General features: G+C 43.0%; 1 protein-coding gene across 1 annotated transcript in view; it reads right to left on the reverse strand.

Annotated features, from left to right (window-relative positions):
* Window positions 1-491: 491 nt before the first annotated feature.
* The window catches only part of LOC122812984 (E3 ubiquitin-protein ligase rnf213-alpha-like), a 1,982,151-nt gene continuing 1,963,329 nt past the window's right edge, over window positions 492-19,313 (reverse strand). Inside the window, 1 exon segment of the mRNA XM_044085079.1 lies at window positions 492-3,234. Coding sequence (XP_043941014.1) covers window positions 3,096-3,234 — 139 coding nt within the window. The 3' untranslated portion in view covers window positions 492-3,095.

Here is a 19,313-nt window from a genome sequence, read left to right on the forward strand (position 1 = left end):
GAGCCATACTTTCAATGGATGTAGTGTTTGGACTTTGGCAAGTCTTTCAGCATCATAAACTTCCATGGGAGGGAGTGGACAAGGAAGTAGAGACGAGGTCCAAAAAGGTGAAGTGAAAAAAATGGTGAACTGACTAGTGGCAGGTTTTGGAGCAAGTCTCTGGATAAAAAACAAATTACTATCTGTCGTAGACAAGTGAGTTGAATACTAGAAGATGTCCTTGTTACTATATTTGAGTCTTTTGCTTCTTTGAGCAACAGTTACAAGTAACAATTTCAATTTCCTGCATGATGCTACAAGAAAGAAAAATGAGAGGCAGACAAATACAGCTACAAAACAAGATGGATACCCCCCAAAAAACATTTTATAATCTGAAAGACGTAATAATTCTTCAGCAAATGTGAAAAAAATAGTGGATGGAATACCAATGGACTTAACAATATAGTGGTATAGCAGTCAGGATGGACTATGCCAAATTATACTTTTCAGCCTTTTTTTATGTTTATGTATTTTATTGAAAATGCTCAGAAGAACAAATTATGTGAAGAAATGCAGCCACATTCTATCATCCCATCAGTAAAAATAAAATTAATTTTCTTTTTACTTATCTGTTTATTTACAGATTGCTAACTACATTATTCCAGTGAAAAAAATCAAGTTCTCTTTACAGGGGAAACCCATAAAGGTACAAGAAATGTAGATATATAAGGTAATTATCTGACACAAATTGAATCACACAGCATAATAAGATCAATGTTTTCCACACAGCACATTTAGCACTACAGGAGTTGTTCTGTGGAAAAGGTTTAAAGGTCAACCAAAAAAGCAGCAACATCTTCTTAGAGTGAATTCACTCTCATCTAGTAAAGAAGGAATGAAAGAAATATCGACAATTATTTGTATGTGAGGAATCTAAGCTTAAAGTCTTGTGGATCTAGAATTGACTTACTAGGAGATAATCAGCTTCCAGGTTCTTCTATTCATTAACTCACATTTTCTGTCATAACTATTTTTGATATTTTAGCTTCTTATTTTTTTAATTAGTTCCTTGAAGTCCTCTTTGTTGACATCTGTTTTCTCCTGGAACCTTGCCTGTGTTTCAGTGGTCATATCAGCAGAATACATGTGAGTGAATAATAGGTAGCTGTACTTCTTAGTATGGTCATAGTCTTCTCAGTCTTTGGGGGACTATTTTTAATTAACCTCAAAGACTGTGTCATGCATCCCATCATAATAGTGTGTACACTGACAACTGACATAGATGGCTTTTCTGGCCTAACTTCTAGATGCCTTCTGTACCCAATTCTTTATACGAGGGCCAGTCAGGTGCTGTATGTATTCTCCTTACTTCTGCCTTCCTACAGAAAGGCTGAGTCATTCTCTGATACTCACAACAGCCCTCCACATGACAATATTAAAATAAAACTATGAAATATTTTGGTAGGGTGAACAAATGAGCTGGAATAGTGCCTTCTGAGGTGTCCAGAGATTCCATATATAATAATCACCATATTACTGATACCACTATTTCCTCTCTCTTGCAAAATAAGTGAATTACTGCTTCAAGGACTTAAAAAATCAGTAGTAGTTGAGGGAATAATACAACGTATTAATTTCTTAGACAAAAAAAGATTTTTCTTTTCAGCTTAAAAATTGAACGTTGTGAATCTAAGGGTAATAAAACGACTTGTTTCTGTATAAACTTTTAACAGCTCATTTTCTTACACAAATACAAGGTCAGAATAATCAGTAGCTTGTCTGCAGTGTGCACGTGTGTTTGTGTGTGTTTAATTCAGGCAGACTATAGAGAGCCTCTGGAATGTGTTCTAAGTGCAGTGCAGTGTCTGATACAATCTTATTGCCTAAGATGGTACTGTCTCATTGTATCCAGGGTAGTTTATGTTCCTACAGGGCTTTTTGTATGACCAGACAATACAGTGATGGATTATTTTTCACTGAATCACTTGCTGAACATTCAATGTGCTTTCACTTGGTCTCTTTTCTGAGCATGGACATATCTTTCATTGCTTCAGGTATTACTGGTGTGATGTGCCTTTATACACTAGGCAAGTAACATTCATCAACTTCAGCAATTCAGCCACAAATTTCTTCTTCAGAAATTCTGTGCATTCCATCAATTAGAATGGAATAACCTAATTTTTCCTGATAGTTTCGACAATTTCTTGTTAAAAGATATGTGTAAATGATCCTTGATCCCAGGAAGGAATGTTTCTAGGGATTCCCTGTGACAAACTTCTCAGAGTAATTATACCAAGCAGTCTCATCACAACATTTCAGATCCAAACTAACGTATCCTGACTGACATCCATAATTCATTTGAAGTGCTCAATGATTTCAGTGTCATGAGTCATAGCCTCCAGCACCACTTATTTCCTAATCATATAAATGCTAATGGAACCCCATGCTGTACTCATAGCACTCAGCATGACATGCTGAGTACTCATTTCAAGCTGTCTTTGCTACTAGCCATGGTATAAGCATTTACCAGGTACAACGCCTGCCAAGTAAAGGTGCAGAATATTCCTAGCATTCAGGTGGGAGTATCTGGTCACCCTTCTCCTGGCTTTTTGAATGAGGATGATCCGGGTAATACCTAATCAGCTCTGCAGGATGTGGGAGCTTACCTAGAATAAAGACACTGTTTCCCATTGTAATCATAATTCTCCCTATAATTTGGTAAGGATTATCTTTAGGGCAGGAACCTACTCTTACTATTATGGCATCATCATCAGTAATGCCTGTCCTTATTCTTATACCATTTATGCCAAATGCAGAATGGCAAAGTATTCCAGTATCATTCTATCACTGGCTTTTAATAAACAAACATCTCCTACTGCTGCGTTTACAAAACAAATGACTGCCTTTTTATAAATACAGAACTCAAGGCACAGTTTTTTCTCCCGTCCTTCTAAATATTTGCTAAATCATAAATACACAATTGGGACCTAACCAACATGAAAACCACAGGCAGCATGAAAAGCAGTTTTCTGGCAGGTCAGTGCAAATCTTCAGAAGAGTTTTAGTGCAAATCATTTTTCAAAATAGACATGTACAAAGAACATGGACATTAAGAATCACTTTTTAAATTTTAGTGCAAGTTTCCAGGCTTCAACACCTTTCTCTAATGTGATGTCATCACTTAAGTGGTCATCCAGCCCAGGCAAAGGGGTGCTCCGCTTTTCCTCCAAGTAGGCACTCAGAGTTTCCTTTAAACTGCCAAAACAAGAAACAAGATCTATTGTTAATGCATTGAGACAGAACTGTAGCACTAATAGCATGCAGCTATTGCTGGTTAGTCTCACAATAAAATTTGCACCATTAAACAAGTTTTTACACATCAAAATATGATGAGGGAACAATGGTCAGTTTATTTTTATACAAATATTTTCATTTGCAATGACATCTGGAATAGAGAACAACAGAAATATAAGATGTATATTACTTGAATGTCTGTTTAAAAATGTTTGTAATATGTTGGAGCTTTTCCCTCTGGGCCTCCAATGAAAATGGGTTTTTGGCTAAACCCCAGTTAGACAAATGCAGTAAACAAAAGCAAAATAAATGAATAAAATAAAATTTAACAATTCTGAGTAAAACTCTACTGTGTTTCATTTTTAAAACAAGCATTTCTTTGTTATTTGTAGCAATGTTCTTAATTCTTACTTATGTAATTACCTTGTTTCTGTATAATTTTTGTTACTTGTATAAGGTTTGTCCATTTCTGTAACTGGAGCTTTTCTCCCCAGGCCTCTGCTGAAAATGGGTTCTTTTGACCCAGTCGGACCATCCCGGTAAACAAATGTCAAATAAATAAATAAAATAAAATTACACAGGAGAAAAGATTACTGCATACATTAAATAATTCTGCCACACCAGATATACCTGTTACAATAGAGGGAATACAGGGAGGAAAAGGGATTACTGACATTCTTCAGGCAAGACAGAGATCTCAAATTAATCACTGCTGATGACTTTTTTGGGGGATTCTTCACCCCTGCTTCATTCTGACAGCTGTCCCTAGTGCCCCATGTCCATCACCAGTTCTACTGGTCCTCTTCTACACTCAGACTATCTCTGAATTCACAACCGAGGCTGATGTAGATCCTAAGGGCATTGGGGGAGGGATGCTGTCCTACATCTGCTAGGGGATTTTTTTCCATTAAGGCCTACCAACAGTTTTTCCCTCCCTCCCTTCACTACCTGTTTTAGCTTAGTTGGGATAGGCATGCAACTGTCTCACTCTGTCAATGTGGAAGTTCAACTAATATTCCCTCCCTGTCCCCTCTTAGACTATGCCCACCCCTGTACAAAACCCAGCCTCTGTCAGGGACATCTAGGGGAATGCCCATATTACCCCCCCCCCCACTATGGGATGGGCATGCCCTATCCCTCTCTGCCTCTCCATCAGATGCCTGAACTGCTAATTTAGCCAGGTTGACTGGGCTATAGTTAGAGGTTTATCCCTCAAGATCATCAGTGTGGCCCCAATGTTGACAACTTAATGGGCATTCTCATTCAAGAACATGTCATCACCTCCCAAAAATGATCTCTACACTGTAACTTATAAATAAATAAATACAGGAAGACAGAAATGTTTCTCCCTCTGTGGATAGGTCAGTTTACGCAATCATGGAAAAAATGATTCAGAGTCAGCTTTAGTCACAATGAGGAAGACTTCACTATCAGCTAATTTGCAAATCTCTGAATCGCAGTGTTTGACTACACATGCTACATGCACTTTGCAGTGGTGATTACTTCTGGTGGCTTAAACATTACATTGGCACATGCACCCCACACATTTTCAGGCATTTAGATGAGAGCATACACACACACACACCCACAGAAACACAGACATTCCTGCACATACAGACATCCACTCAGCATCACATCCCTCCAGTCAGTCAGACACAGGCACTCACCTATTCACCCATGTGAATGCTCCAGCACACACAACTCTGGATTGTAGTACAGCCAGAAAAAAAGAAGTGACACCCTTCAGTATTCCAGATTTACCAAATTCATTTAAAAAAAATCAGAGCCAGATGTAGCAATTCTGAGGAAAACTCTACTGTGTTTAATTTTTAAAACAACCATGGGGGGATAAAGATTACTGCACACATTAAATATTTTTGCCACAAACACACACACACACACACACACACTCTCTCTCTCGCTAGAGAGTGATGGGAGTGAGTGACTGATGCTGACTCACCCACAGAGAGGAGGGGAGCTGTATAGTGTCACAGCTCATACACAAGCTGATGGTTAGCCATGTGCCGAAAGGAAGAGCAACTTTGGAGCAAGAAACAGCAAGTCTCGGCACTCTAGTAAACAGTAAAGGGTGTTTATGTATGTGTGTGTGTGTGTGTGTGTGTGTGCGTGCAGATGTGTGTGCATATGTGTGTCTGCATGTATGTGGACACACATGCATGCTATGGGCTTGTTACAGTTAAAGTAAGCACTGCACTGTGACTGCTGGCACTAGAGGGAGGGGTTGTAGGGTGACAGCTATGACTTTTTAGCTCCTGTCACTCCGCTACCACCTTAAAATTGGATTGCCAAAAAAGTTAACCTTGCCTTGAAATGGGAGAACCCCCATGGGATGATTCTGAGCTTTCATAGACAGAATGATGATGGTATGAATGGGTCAAAGCAGAAGTCAGCACAAGATCGCCATCAGGGGAATGAGGAAAATGTGTGGCAAGGCCTGCAAGTCATTCAGTAAAAGTCTACAAAATCTTAGTGTGGATGCTCCGGGTAGAAAAAAGCAGTACAGGAGAGATAACAGAAATATCACAACATACAGGAGTACAAACATGGTACAAGAGTGAGGTATATTCTCAGTCAAAAGGTGCGTGCCAACTGGCATAAATTCATGATACCTTTCTGTGCTGCTGACAAGCATGACTGAGGACAGTATATAGGAAGCTGCTGGGTTAGGAAGGCTAGGAAGGACTGGACAGTCATATGCCAGCTCTAATGCCAAAGGAAGGAAACAAGAAGTTATGTACTCACCATAACGTTTGATGTATGTAGTCCATCTCGCCTCACATTCTTACCCGTGGGTTCAGAGCTGAACCTCGGCTCCGACTCGGCCATACTCCAGCTCGAAGTCTTTCAATTGGCTGGGCTACGAGGTATCCCATGCTGCACTGCTCCCTTTCCCCAGATCTTGTTTGCTGCAAGCTCAACCACTCACCCTCCATACATATAACACATACAGAAGGAAGAACATTCCAACAATAAAAGGAGTACTGAAACCAGACCTAAACTATAGGTCCTCCAGGATGGGGGAAGGCGGGGGGGGGGTAAGTAAGAATGTGAGGCGAGATGGACTACATAGATCGAACGTTATGGTGAGTACATAACTTCTTGATGTTATGTAGTCCAATCTCGCCTACATTCTTACCCATGGGACAGCGTCCCCAGCACCTGAACCTTGGGAGGCTCAGTGGAAAATACTCCTGAGCACTGTGGAACCAAAGGAAGATCTGCCTCTGGATACCAAATCCAATTTGTAGTGAGTAATAAAGCTGTGAGGAGATGCCCATGTAGCCGCAGCACAAATATCATCCATAGACATCCTGGCTTGAAATGCTGTAGATGTAGACATCGATCGGGTAGAATATGCCTTCACTCTAAATGGTAAATCTTTACCACCTGAGGCATAAATGAAAGAAATACAACCAGAGATCCATCTAGACAAGGTCACTTTGGAAACAGGAGACCCAATCCTATTTTCTGAAAATGAGACAAATAACTGACCCGATTTTCTAAGATCCTTCGTTCTATGCAAATAAAAATGCAACTGTCTGTGAACATCCAGCTGATGAAATTTAAATTCTGCCTTATTAGAAAACTCTGGAAAAAATACAGGCAGTTCAATGGATTGGTTGAGATTACTAACCAAAGCCACTTTCGGCATAAAGGAAGGGTTTGGTCTGAGGGAAACCCTGTCCTTGTGAAATATCAAGTAAGGCGGTCTGATTGACAAAGCCTGGAGCTCCGAGACACATCTAGCTGAAGTGAGGGCTACCAAAAAGATTGACTTCCAAGTCAGATATTTCAATTCACAAGTAGCTGCAGGCTCAAATGGGGACAAAGTGAGATATTGTAGCACAAAATTTAGGTCCCAAGGCATGACCGGGTCAAAGACTGGAGGGCGAAGCAGCATAGTGCCCTTCAAGAATGCCTTACAAAGTCTATGCACCATTAGACTGGGTTCATTAGCGACGTGAAAAGTGGAAATAGCTGCCAACTGGACTTTAACGGTTGTGGCTGCTGACCCCTGATTGAAAAGCATAGAGAGAAATTCCACAACTGAAGAAATTGGAGCTGTATAAGGATAAATTTGTCTTGCATGAGCCCAGATGGAGAATCTTTTCCATTTACTGGAATAAATCTTTCTGGTAGAAGGCTTATGGGAAGAAGACAGAATATGAACCACTTCCTGAGAAAAATGATGAAGCCTGACTGGGGATGGAAGTGGAGTAGCCAGGCTGTCAACCGGAGGGTTTGAAGAGAGGGATGGAACTGCCCTGACATATGAGTCAGTAGATCTGGCTGTGGGTCCAGAATCCAGTTTGCGTCCATGAGATAAGGATGGAGAAAGGGGAAACAAATTTGACGTAGCCAGTGTGGAGCAATCAGAATCATTCTGCTTCCCAAGGATTGCCCTTTCTGAATAACCTTTGTCAGCAGAGGAACAGGCGGGAAGGCATAAAGTAGACCGGTGGGCCAATCATGAACTAGAGCATCCCTGGGTGACTCCCACTGAGGGGGGATAAGGGTGAAGTAGCTGCTGCACTTGGTATTGAGGGGACTGGCAAATAGGTTGCAGCAAGGCTGACCCCATCTGTGGAAAATCTGCTCCGCAACTTGACTGTTCAGGGACCACTCGTGAGGCATCAGAATAGCTCTGCTCAACCTGTAGGCGATCACGTTGGACTTCCCTGGAATGTGCACTGCTAGAAGAAAACGTTGGGAAGACACTGCCCACTGCCACACTCAAATGGCCTCTCTGCAAAGGGGATACGACTTGGGTCCTCCCTGTTTGTTCAGATACCATACCACCGACATATTGTCTGAGTGGATTGCAATTATCCCGAGAGGAAGAAAGGTCTGAAGTGCTTGCAACGCTAGTAGCACTGCCCTCATCTCCAAGATATTGATATGCAGATGTATCTCGTGTTCTTGCCACATGCCTTGGACTGTCCTGCCAAGATAATGCCCCCCCCACCCCATCTGGGAGGCATCTGTGGTCACTGTGGCAACAGGAGGGGATGGAACGAAGTGTTTTCCCGCATTGAGGTTGCTGGTGTGAAGCCACCAGCATAGATCTTGCTTGCACCTGTCTGTGATCATTATGTGATGAGAAAGCGGAAGATGTTGTAGAGACCACTGGGCGAAGAGCAGCCACTGAAGGAGCCTCATGTGTAGCCTCGCAAGAGGAACCAGCATAATTGTTGCAGCCATCATCCCTAACAATTTGAGAACCGTTTTTGCCTTCACTTTCTTCAGAGGGAGCAACGCGTATACCTGTTGTTGCAAACCCTGAATCCTTTCTTGTGGTAAAAATGCTCTCATGAGCACGGTGTCTAACTTGGCACCTATAAAGGTGACACACTGCGAGGGCAACAAGGCAGACTTTTCCCAGTTTAGAGTGATACACAACTGTTGACACAGCTTGATAGTGGCTTCTCTGGTCTGTAGTAGTAGATGCCTGGTGGTGGCAGAAAGGAGCCAGTTGTCCAGGTACGGAAACACTTGGAATCCCTGACGTCTCAAGTGAGCCTTCACCACTGCCATACATTTGGTGAACACCCTGGGGGCTGTGGTGAGACCAAAGGGCAGGGCACAATATTGAAAATGACTGGCTCCCAGCCGGAAGTATAGATGACTTCTGGATGCCCTGTCCATCTTTATATGGTAGTATGCATCCTTGAGGTCAATGGAGCACACCCACACTTCTTTTCCTAACAATGGGAGAATAGATTGTAACATGACCATTCGGAACTTGGACTTCTTCACATGGAGGTTCAAGTGGCTGAGATCCAAGATGGGTCTCAGGTCCCCTGTTCTTTTCTGCACCAAAAAGAATCTGGACTAAGTCCCTAATCCGATCTGGTCTGAGGGGACATGCTGGATGGCTCCTTTTTCTAGCAGCTTTATAACCTCTGAAGCTGCGGAATCCCTTTGATTGGGTGGAACATCTGGGATTCTTTTGACCGGTGGGGGTGGGGGGGGGGGGAGAAGGGAATGTGATATCCTCCGGAAGCTATTTTTAATACCCACTGGTCCTGGGTGATGTCTTGCCAGGCTTCTGGGTATAATGAAATGCAACCCCCGACTGGCTCCGGAAACACGCAGTCGGGCCTCCCATCAGGACCGCTGGTAGGGAGAACCACGAAAGGAATCACAGTCTACCTGGTTACGCGGGCCTCCTCTGCCTCTAGGGTGGCATCTACCCGAGTTACCACCCCCCTGCCTCTGGTAGGGGAATCACTTTGTGCGTCATGAAAAAACGTCTGCGATTTCCTGAACCACATTTTCCCACTCTTCTGGACCTTGGGATAAGGTCTAGAAGGCATGGAAAAATGGACTCCCACAGCAGACAGAGTTTTTCCCTCTTGCTCACATCTAGTGAGAGTGCCTTTCACCTTGGTTCTGAACAACGAGGAACCATCAAACAGGGCATTGGTGAATGTAGATTTGAAGGCCTCCACGAAATTACAAAGGCACATCCAGGAGTGCCTCCTGAGAGAAACTCCTGAGCTCGCTGCCCTACTCGCTCCTTCAGCTGCGTAAGAGATCAGCCTCATGGAAGAGTTAGCAATAGAATTTAGGGTAGACATCTGAGCATTGACTTTCTGAGCCACTGCATCAGAAACTTTACCCTGCAGAGCATCTCCAAGCTCCTTCAGGAGATCTCTTTGGAGCCATGTAAAATGTGATAAGTAATTCAGTGACCGCAGAGTAAAGGCCGCTGAAGAAAACGTACGCTTCCCATGCCGGTCCATGGTCCTAGAATCCTTGTTAGGGGGATGGACAGTAGATGAAGTCTCAGCCGGTTCCTTTTTGGTGGCCGCTGCCACACCATGACATCTACTGGAACGCCCTTTGTAAGCCTTTATCAGTGGGGGAGGACAGAAATTTGTTGGGTCTCCTGGGGACTGGTTCCACAGTGTCAGGGGTTTCCCACACCCTTCGACAAACCAGGTCCAGGAGTTCGTTGAAGGGTGGAGAGACCCAGGAGGTGGAGGGCTGAGCCCCAAAGACCTTCAGGAACACAGACTCCTCCTCAGAGGGGGATTTAGAGGGCCAGTCACCTATCTGCTTCAAGATCTCTAGGATATCAGAGAAAGAGATATCCTCAGAGGATGACTTGCGGGACCCCTCTGATTCCTCGAGGTCAGTGTCTGACATGAGAGACTCTTCCTGGGAGTCGATGTGCTTCCTCTTGCACGTTCTTTTTCTGGGTGGCTCCTCAGGCAAAAACTCTGGGGGGCCCTCAGAAATTAGGGGACCACTCATGGAGGTATCCTGAGGCCTTGGGTCTCCGCTGTCCAAAGATAGAGTGCGATCAGAGACTGATACCGGAGCTGGAGGGGGAAGAGTGTCAGAGCTGTATGATGCAGCTGAGTACCTGGCCAGCACACTCCGCATGACCTCGAAAGCTGGTCTCCCCGGCTCCGAAGATCGACCAACCATGGAAGACCTCGGAGCAGAAGGGACAAGGTCCGAAGCCGAAGCAAGGGTCAGGCTCACCCAAGCCGAAGCACAGAGAGGGAGGCTAGGAGCCGAAGAGCGTCCCGAGACCTCCCCCTCGGGTCCAACCGAGGAACCATGATTCCTGGACCCTGTGGACACAGCCGACGGGGTTGGATCTGAGATCGGAGCCGATAAGCCGGGATGGGCTATCAGAGCCGACCTAGAAGCATCAGATGGCACCGATCACTCTGGCTCCGAAGGCTGAGATTTGCTCGGAGGAGGATCTATCGACGATGGATGGGTGACTGGCTCCGAAGCCGACTGGGCTGGAGCCGAAAGCAATTTAGCCAGCACTGGTGATTGGAGCAGTCTTTGCACCACTCTATCCACATCCACATCAGAGAGTGTCCTGGAGGACCTAGAGGACAAGGTAGGAGATCTAAACCTCCTCTCTGAAGGAAACCTGCGAAGAGGAGAAACCGGTCTAAAAATTGGAGACCGGCTCCAAGAGGCTGGGAGTCGATGTAGGTTCTGTCGAGTCACAAACTTCCTTTGTCACCGAAGACAGTGGAGCCGAGGATGCCACAGTAGACTTAGTAACTTTCTCTGGAGGCTCCGATAATACTGGCGGAGCCGGAAATCGTTTTTATGCTTTGGATATTTTGTCTCTTTTAGAGGGAGAGGACTTAGCACTAGAAGACCTCTCCAAATCTTCCTTGAAGGGGGGTTTCAGTATTCCCTTCAGAATTAGTTTGTTCTTCCTTTCTTGAAGAACACTAGGGCTAAAACGCACAAGACCCCTGAAGAAGGATAGCCCCCAAACAATAAACACACACAGAGTGCCCATCCATAATGGAAATCTTATAACCACATTTAGCACATTTCTTAAAGCCCGAAGGCTTATGTTCTTTTGAATCCTTGGACATGGTCAGCAGGACACTAGACACAACACAACAGTCAAAACAGACACCAGCAACAAACTGCGGGAACTAGACTAAAATAACTGCAGACACCACACAAGGACCTCTAACTCAAATGGACCTGACAGGAAATGAGGGGAAAGACTAGATCCTCTAAGTTAAACGGCCCTAGCCCGGAGGGATAGGTACCTAAAAACCAAAACAAACACACAGAAGGGTAAACAGATAACCAAGGGAGGACTAGGTCCTCTAACTGAAACGAGCCTAGCCCGTGGGAGATAGCTAACAGGATACCAAGACAAAAATCTAGACAAAGGCCACGAAAGACCGCACAAAAAAGCTTTCACAAACCAACAACACATACACCTAGCTATAAAAATAGCTTTTGGAGCAACAAATTTTAGTCAAAGAAGACAAAAAGTTATACTTAGCCACAGCCAAGAGCGAGACCACGTCTGAGCTTTACGAGCGGCAAATGAGATCTGGGGAAAGGGAGCAGTGCAGCATGGGATACCTCTTAGCCCAGCCAATTAAAAGACTTCGAGCTAGAGTATGGCCGAGTCGGAGCCGAGGTTCGGCTCTGAACCCATGGGTAAGAATGTAGGAGAGATTGGACTACATAACATCAAAAGGTTTCTGCTAGTTAACTTGTGTGGTGCTTAGGCTAGGATGGCCAAATGCTAACTGCTACTTGTGACTGTATGAAAGAACTGTGGAAGTGCTACACCAGCACACTGGATTGTACTACTCCAACCAGAATAAAAGAAGGGCTACCCTTCAGTATTTCAGATTTACCAAATTCTTTCAGATTTACCAAATTCAATTAAAAAAAGAGTCAGGCTTAGACGTAGCAATTCTGAGTAAAACTCTACTGTGTTTTATTTTTAAAACAAGACTTTGGACGAGGAGGATAAAGATTACTGTATACGTTAAATATTTCTGCCAAAAAGTAGACACAGCATACAAACTCAATATTCCTGGCTGAAAGAATAATTTAGAAGCAAACACTTCTGTTAGAGTCAAACTCACACAAAAATTTGTTAATCAAAGGTACCAAGTGTTACAAACACAGTATTCTGACTCTATTACTTCATTTTATGGTTGACAAGGGCTAGAGTTTCAATCAAGACTGCTTCAGCTAGAATAAAAGTATTTCTGTTTTTTTTTTAATTCGATTTTGTATTAGTCCCTTTTTGAGATAAAAGTTTATGTGTGGCTGGCTCCATAGTACAGACGGCCAAATCCTTGACTGTAGCTGCTGAGCCACTATCCCAGCCTGAAGTAGCAGGCCTAGATCTAGTAGATGCCATCCAGAGAAGTAGGATGGAGCAGCCAGGGATGGAAATAGCCCATCTCAGTGGGAAAACTGTGAGGGGATGTGAGGGGACAGCGAGGGGAAATGTGAGCGTGACTGTGAGGGGAAAATGTGAGGGGAACTGTGAAGGGATGTGAGGGGACTGTAAGGGGAAATGTGACAGGATGTGAGGGGACTATCAGGGGACTGCGAGGTGACTGAGGGGATGTAAGGGGACTGTGAGACGGACTGTGAGGGGAAATGTGAGTAGACTGCATGGGGACTGTAAGAGGAATGTGAAGGGACTGTGAAGAGACTACAAAGGGACTGGAAGGCGACTGCGATGAGACTGTGAGGGGGACTGGGAGGCAGACTATGAGGGGACTGCAAAGAGACTGTGAGAGAACTGGGAGGGGAGTGTGAGGGGGACTGCGAGGGGGAATGTGAGGGGACTGCAAGGGGAATGTGATGGGACTGTGAAGAAGACTGTAACAGGACTGTGATGTGACTGTGAAGGGACTGTGAGGGGGACTGTGAGAAGACTGCAAAGGGACTCATGCAATAGAATTGACTTTTGGCAGAGGCCCAAAGGAAGAGGCTGTGAGAGTTAAGGAATCCTATGTCAACGTTACAGCATCAAGAAGTATGGAAATGGACATAGAGGAATATATGCAAATCAAAACATTAAATGGCAGTGTGGTGTACACTGTGTGCTTTGGTTCAAACATAAAAAAGACACGGGAATTTGCAAAGTAAATACATTATCAGCTCTATATATGATGTTCAACGAATCACTCATTCCCAGTTCCTGGAAATCAACATGTGGTTACAGCCATGGTAACAGAGATTTCCACTGGGTAATATGGGGTGTTCAACAGGTGGCGGACCTGCTGGAAATGAATGAGTCACTTGAAGGCCAGGAGAGAGTAGAGTTGGGAAAGTCCTACTACCTGTAACAGTAGATGTTTTAATTCCTTACTACCTCTTTGGCATTTTGGGTTATCTACCAAATCAACCAGTACTGGCCAGCTTTCAAAAGCTCAGACACCTCCCCCTCTCTCTTCCTGTGACAACTGATTTTGGCTGAGCATATCCTGAGAGGGAAACTTTTAGCTGTGAAAGAAAGTGAGTGTGCAGGACCTTTTGCTTCCACAAAGAAGGAGAGGAAAGTACCTAAAGACAGAAAAGTCACGCAAAGAGTAAATTTCGCAGCCAATTACAATATGACATAAAATCCAAATCCAACAATAATTGAATCAAAAAGGTTGAACCCACCTCAACTATGGACAATCTTGGGAGTGGCAAGTGGGTACTGCCACTGAAATAGTGAGAAATCTACTGTTACAAGTAAGTAGGACTGGCGCAACTATACCATGTTCATCATTCCCACTGCCTCAGTGGCATTTCTGGTAGATTCTCAAAGCTTACCTACCTGGAGGGTAGAAGGATAAGAATCCAGGAGCCCTGAATAATGGTCTTGGCAAAGCCTGCTCTGAACCTTGAAAGGGAATCTGGTTTGTAGTGCTTTGTGAAAGTATGAATATAGGACTGGTTTGCTGTTTTTAATGTTTCTAGAGTACACCCCTTTCCAATATGCCATTGAAGAAGATAAGGCCCTAGCCAAATGAGCCGTAAGATTGCCTGGAAGAGATTTACCATGGTGGAAGTAAAAGAAAATAATATTAGAGGACGACATTTGTGCAACAGTTTGCTTAGAGACGGTTGACCTTTCTTAGCCCTAGTACAGGAGACAAACAGCTGTTCAGCATTCCTAAAGGGCTTTGTTCTATCAAGGTAGTACTTGAGCTGCCTGTCGAAATCCAAGGTATGTAGAATCTTTTCTCCCCTTGTTTTGTTTAACACCTTTATTAAATTATGACTTAAAACATAGGCAAACATACATTAACAGAAAAGAAAACAAATTAAATTAACATTTTCCATTTACATACACTATACCTCACATCTTTTCTTTGTAACTGTCATTAGTCCAACATTACATAAATTGCTGAATTCCTGCCTTCCCTTAAACCTCATTCCTCCTCCTCCTCCTCATAAATAATATTCTGCATGTATTGTTCCCACAATTTCTATTGATTTCTGTGTAACTTGCTCCTTCCATTTTCTAAAGACCCTCTTCCGGTTCTTTTGTTACTTTTATAATATTCAGTACTTAAATACAGCTGGTTAAACTTTGATTGAGAATTTGTGTAGCTGAGGGCCCAAGAAACAATTCAGAATTTTAAGGATCATTCAAAATTTCAGATTTTAAATCATCAGAGAAGTTCTGAATATGTAACCAAGCATGCATTCTTAAAACAGCAGAAGCAGCAGCATTTCTCGACATTGTATCTGCGGATTGAAGCATACCTTTCAAAGTATGTTTTGAAACACGAGTCAAATTAGAAACAATTTTATTCATATAAGACTTCTGCTCTGCAGTTAGCAATGTAGGAAAATCTTTCAAACTGTACACAGTAAAATAAATTTCCACATATAGCCTTGATAATTTAACATTATTAAGGCTAGAGTACTACAAAGAGGCATCTTTTTGCCTTGAAGCTCTAACCACTTTCCCTCTTTATCAGGGGGCAATGGATTAGATGAAGCCAAGGAATTTTTATCTGAGTGGGCTGATGGGGAGACTGCAGCTGGGTCAGCAGTTAAATGATAAAAGAGACCTGTCATATCTGAGAAGATCCTATTATCTCTGTAAAACTTCTTAGGGATAGGTGGAATAGATACTGGTGTCCCGCTGGAAGCTTTATAAACATCTTCCAAGGCTGGTGGGTAGCCACAGAATTAGGCATCTCGTCCTCTATAAATAATGTCATATACCCTGCCTAGCTCTGGTGTTGTTCTCAACAACTCAAAAGCAAATCATCACCGAATCTAGCAATCATCTGTGGAAAAGTGAGCACTTGTTTTGACTTTAGCTCAGGTTCACCTTCTGAAGAATCAGATTGACTAGACTCAGTGTTAACTAGTAAACCACCATTGATGTCATCAAATCCTCATCATTCTCTGAAACAACAGAAAGATCCTTAGCCAAACACTAGAGCCATGCTTGGGAACACAAACACCAGAATTAGTTGTCTACAGAAAAGTTTTAGCCAAGGAAACCACATCAGCCTTATAAACAACTATAGTCTGATTATCAGCTGTATGGTGAAGCTTCTGTTTCTTTTTCTTGTGAACTTCACTACTAGATAAAATATCTGAGGACAGATTATTATGTCTAACAAGGGATCTCTTACCCCAGACTACTCCTGCATCTAAAAGGGTTTGGTTCTCCCATACTTGTCCCAGGAACTGGAACAGCCCCAGAGGATGTATCTATTCCCTGCCCCATAGTGGCTGGTGAAGCTACATGAGAGGGAGATGGTGCAAAAGGTAAGCTGTCTGCAGGCCAAGCAATGACCCTGATAAAATCATTAACTTATATGATATGCTGAGGCATATTTTTATTTTGTTTTCCTTCTTTTTAGGTGCAACTGTATTTGATGGGGTGTGGAAACCAGTTAGGATCCATCAAGTCAGAGGAAAGAACACCAGATAAAATAATAAACTGACAGTACTGGATAATATACCACAATAAGCACTTAATACGTATATCCCCACACAACTAAATTCTCCCAAACCGTGCTATTATCATGAAAAGCAGTTTGAAATGTATTGAGATTCTTTTACAACTGACAGACGTTAAAGAATTTCCACAAAGTCCAAATACTAAAGCAATCAATGTTCCAAACCAGTGTCAGAAAGTTATTTTCACACATATTAACCACATTAGACTGCTATTTTTTCAGGGAGAGCAAAATCTTCACAGTTCATTCAAATAACTTCATTTTAAAATCGCAATCTGATGTTAAAAACACAAAGAACAGAGTCATACATATAATAAATAATGTATAAATGCTGAAAAAATCCAAGTTCTGCAATATTTTGCTGTCAAGAGATGAAAGTAAAGCAGAATAAAAACAGTAAAGACAGTCGGTCCTCTATTGTCTAACAGCACATATGCACATGGCAATTCTGAGAGAAATACTGAAAGTTTTTGCAGAAACAGTAAAAACAAACACTTGTCAAAGAAAGAGGTCAAATAAACACTGCTACAAGCAGAAATTCTCACTAGCCGCGGTGGTGCAGCGGTAGCGTTGTCGCCTCACAGCAAGAGGTTCTCCCGTTCGATTCTCGGCTGAAGCGCCTTCTGTGTGGAGTCTGCATGTCCTCCCCGTGGTCGAGTGGCGTTCGAAAGACATGCGTAGGGCATGCCTTCGTTGAAGGTTGGGCATCGAGCTGGCACCTCGGCACCATAAAAATCTACTGCCAATCATTAGTGGACCGGAGTTCCGCTGTGGCGACCCCTAACCGAGAAAAGCCAGAAGAAGACAAGCAGAAATTCTCACTGGAATTACTATTAACACTGACAGAAATAAAATACTAAAATGTATATTTACCTACCTCCTGTATCAAAAAGCTTCTTTCCAAACTTAAGCCATGCTCCAATGCCCCCCGACAATATTCCATCACTCTATCTCAAGCTTGCTGCAGACAGGATTGCCACCCCATCAGCATTCTCATCAATAAATCTATCCAGGAATCTTATGTTCCCAAATTATGGCGAGCTGCCTACATCTTACCCCTACATAAACGGGGCAAAAAAAATTCCATATCTAATTTTCGTCCAATAGCCATTCTTTCCCCAATTTCCAAAATTCTTGAAAAATGTATCCACCTACAACTCATGCCTCACTTCCTCAATAACCAGCTCCTCTCTCGTACTCAACACGGCTTCCGTCTTGGCCACAGTACTATAACTGCTCTCATCTCCTTCTTAGACATTGTTAATCACGCACGCGACTCCGGTGAAATTGTCTCCACTGTCCTTCTTGACCTATCCAAGGCATTTGACACTATATCCCATACACACCTCCTCAATCATCTCTCCAACCTCAATCTCTCCCTAGAATCACTCTCATGGTTCAAAAGTTCTCTCTAACAGATCCCAAGCAGTGATATGGCAAACTGGTACCTCAACCTTTCTACCTACCCCTACCGGAGTGCCCCAAGGTTCTATACTCGGACCTATGCTTTTCAATGTATTCATCAATAATTTTCACTCAGCTATTCCAAACACTGAAATAGTGCAATATGCTGATGACTCCACTCTAATCTGCTCTGCCCTTAGCATTCATGAGCTCCAGACCAAAACCCAGCTGGCCTTCTCAACTACTGAGAATTGGATGCTACAAAACCATCTCTCCCTTAATGCCACCAAATCTAAAATCATTCTCTTTTCCCCTACTAAGGCCCCCCCCCCCTTGACAAGCAATCTTTTACGATCACCAGCCATACCCACTCTTCTACTGAAGTAGTTCCTTTCGCCAAACTTCTTGGGGTTACCATTGATGAACACCTGAAATTCAATACTCATGTACAACTAAATATTAAAAAAACACATCAGAAGCTCGGTATGCTATACAGAAATGCACACTTTCTCTCCACAGCTACAAGACAAACCCTCGCCTCCACCTACCTTCTCCCATCTCTATTATATGGTGCTCCACTCCTAACCAACCTCTCAGCTTCCACCTCCTCTAAACTAGAAATTTGCTACAACAAAATCGCCAAATTTGCCACTAAATCCTCTCACTCCACCCACCATTGCACCCATCTCTGCAGCCTTCAGTGGCTAGAACTTCTTAATCATCTTGACTTTCTTCAATTAACTACTGCCCACAAACTAATCTTTAAACCCACTGCTTGCCCTGCTCTAACTCATATCTTGCCTTCCTACACACCACTCAGACCCCTAAGATCAGCCCACCAAAATCTACTTTCAGTACACAAACCTAAACGACCCCCAGGCCAATCTCTCCTTTCTTATTCTATAGCGAAAAAATGGAACTCTCTCCATCCCCTGATAAGAAACACTACAGACTCTGAACACTTCAAATCCCTACTCCACACCCACCTTTCCCTAAAATGGAAATGTAATTGTATTCTTCCGACCTAAATCCCACTAATTGTCTTCCAGACCTGACCTCATCAAAACCCCTCTACTTCATGCTGTTCACTCCTCCCCACCCTCAGCTTCTTTCTGATAACAAATTCCCCTCTATATACACTCTTTATAAATGTTGTATATTTGTTCCCTCTTCTCTCTCTGCAAATAACTCTTCCTACTATTCAACCCTTTGACCTTGAATTGAAAGGGAATCCTCCTCTAGCTCTTCTTCTTTTCCTATACCTGTCTTTTCTAAGCAATTTGTACCAATGTGTTATTCCTTGCTTGCCTGTTTATTTGTTGTTGTATAAATTCACTGCTTGCTTGTTTAATTGTTTATCTGTGTAATTGTTTTTAATGT

This window comes from Protopterus annectens, chromosome 10.part0 (genome assembly GCF_019279795.1).
Source record: "Protopterus annectens isolate FY-2018-M chromosome 10.part0, PAN1.0, whole genome shotgun sequence".
NCBI lineage: Eukaryota > Metazoa > Chordata > Ceratodontiformes > Protopteridae > Protopterus > Protopterus annectens.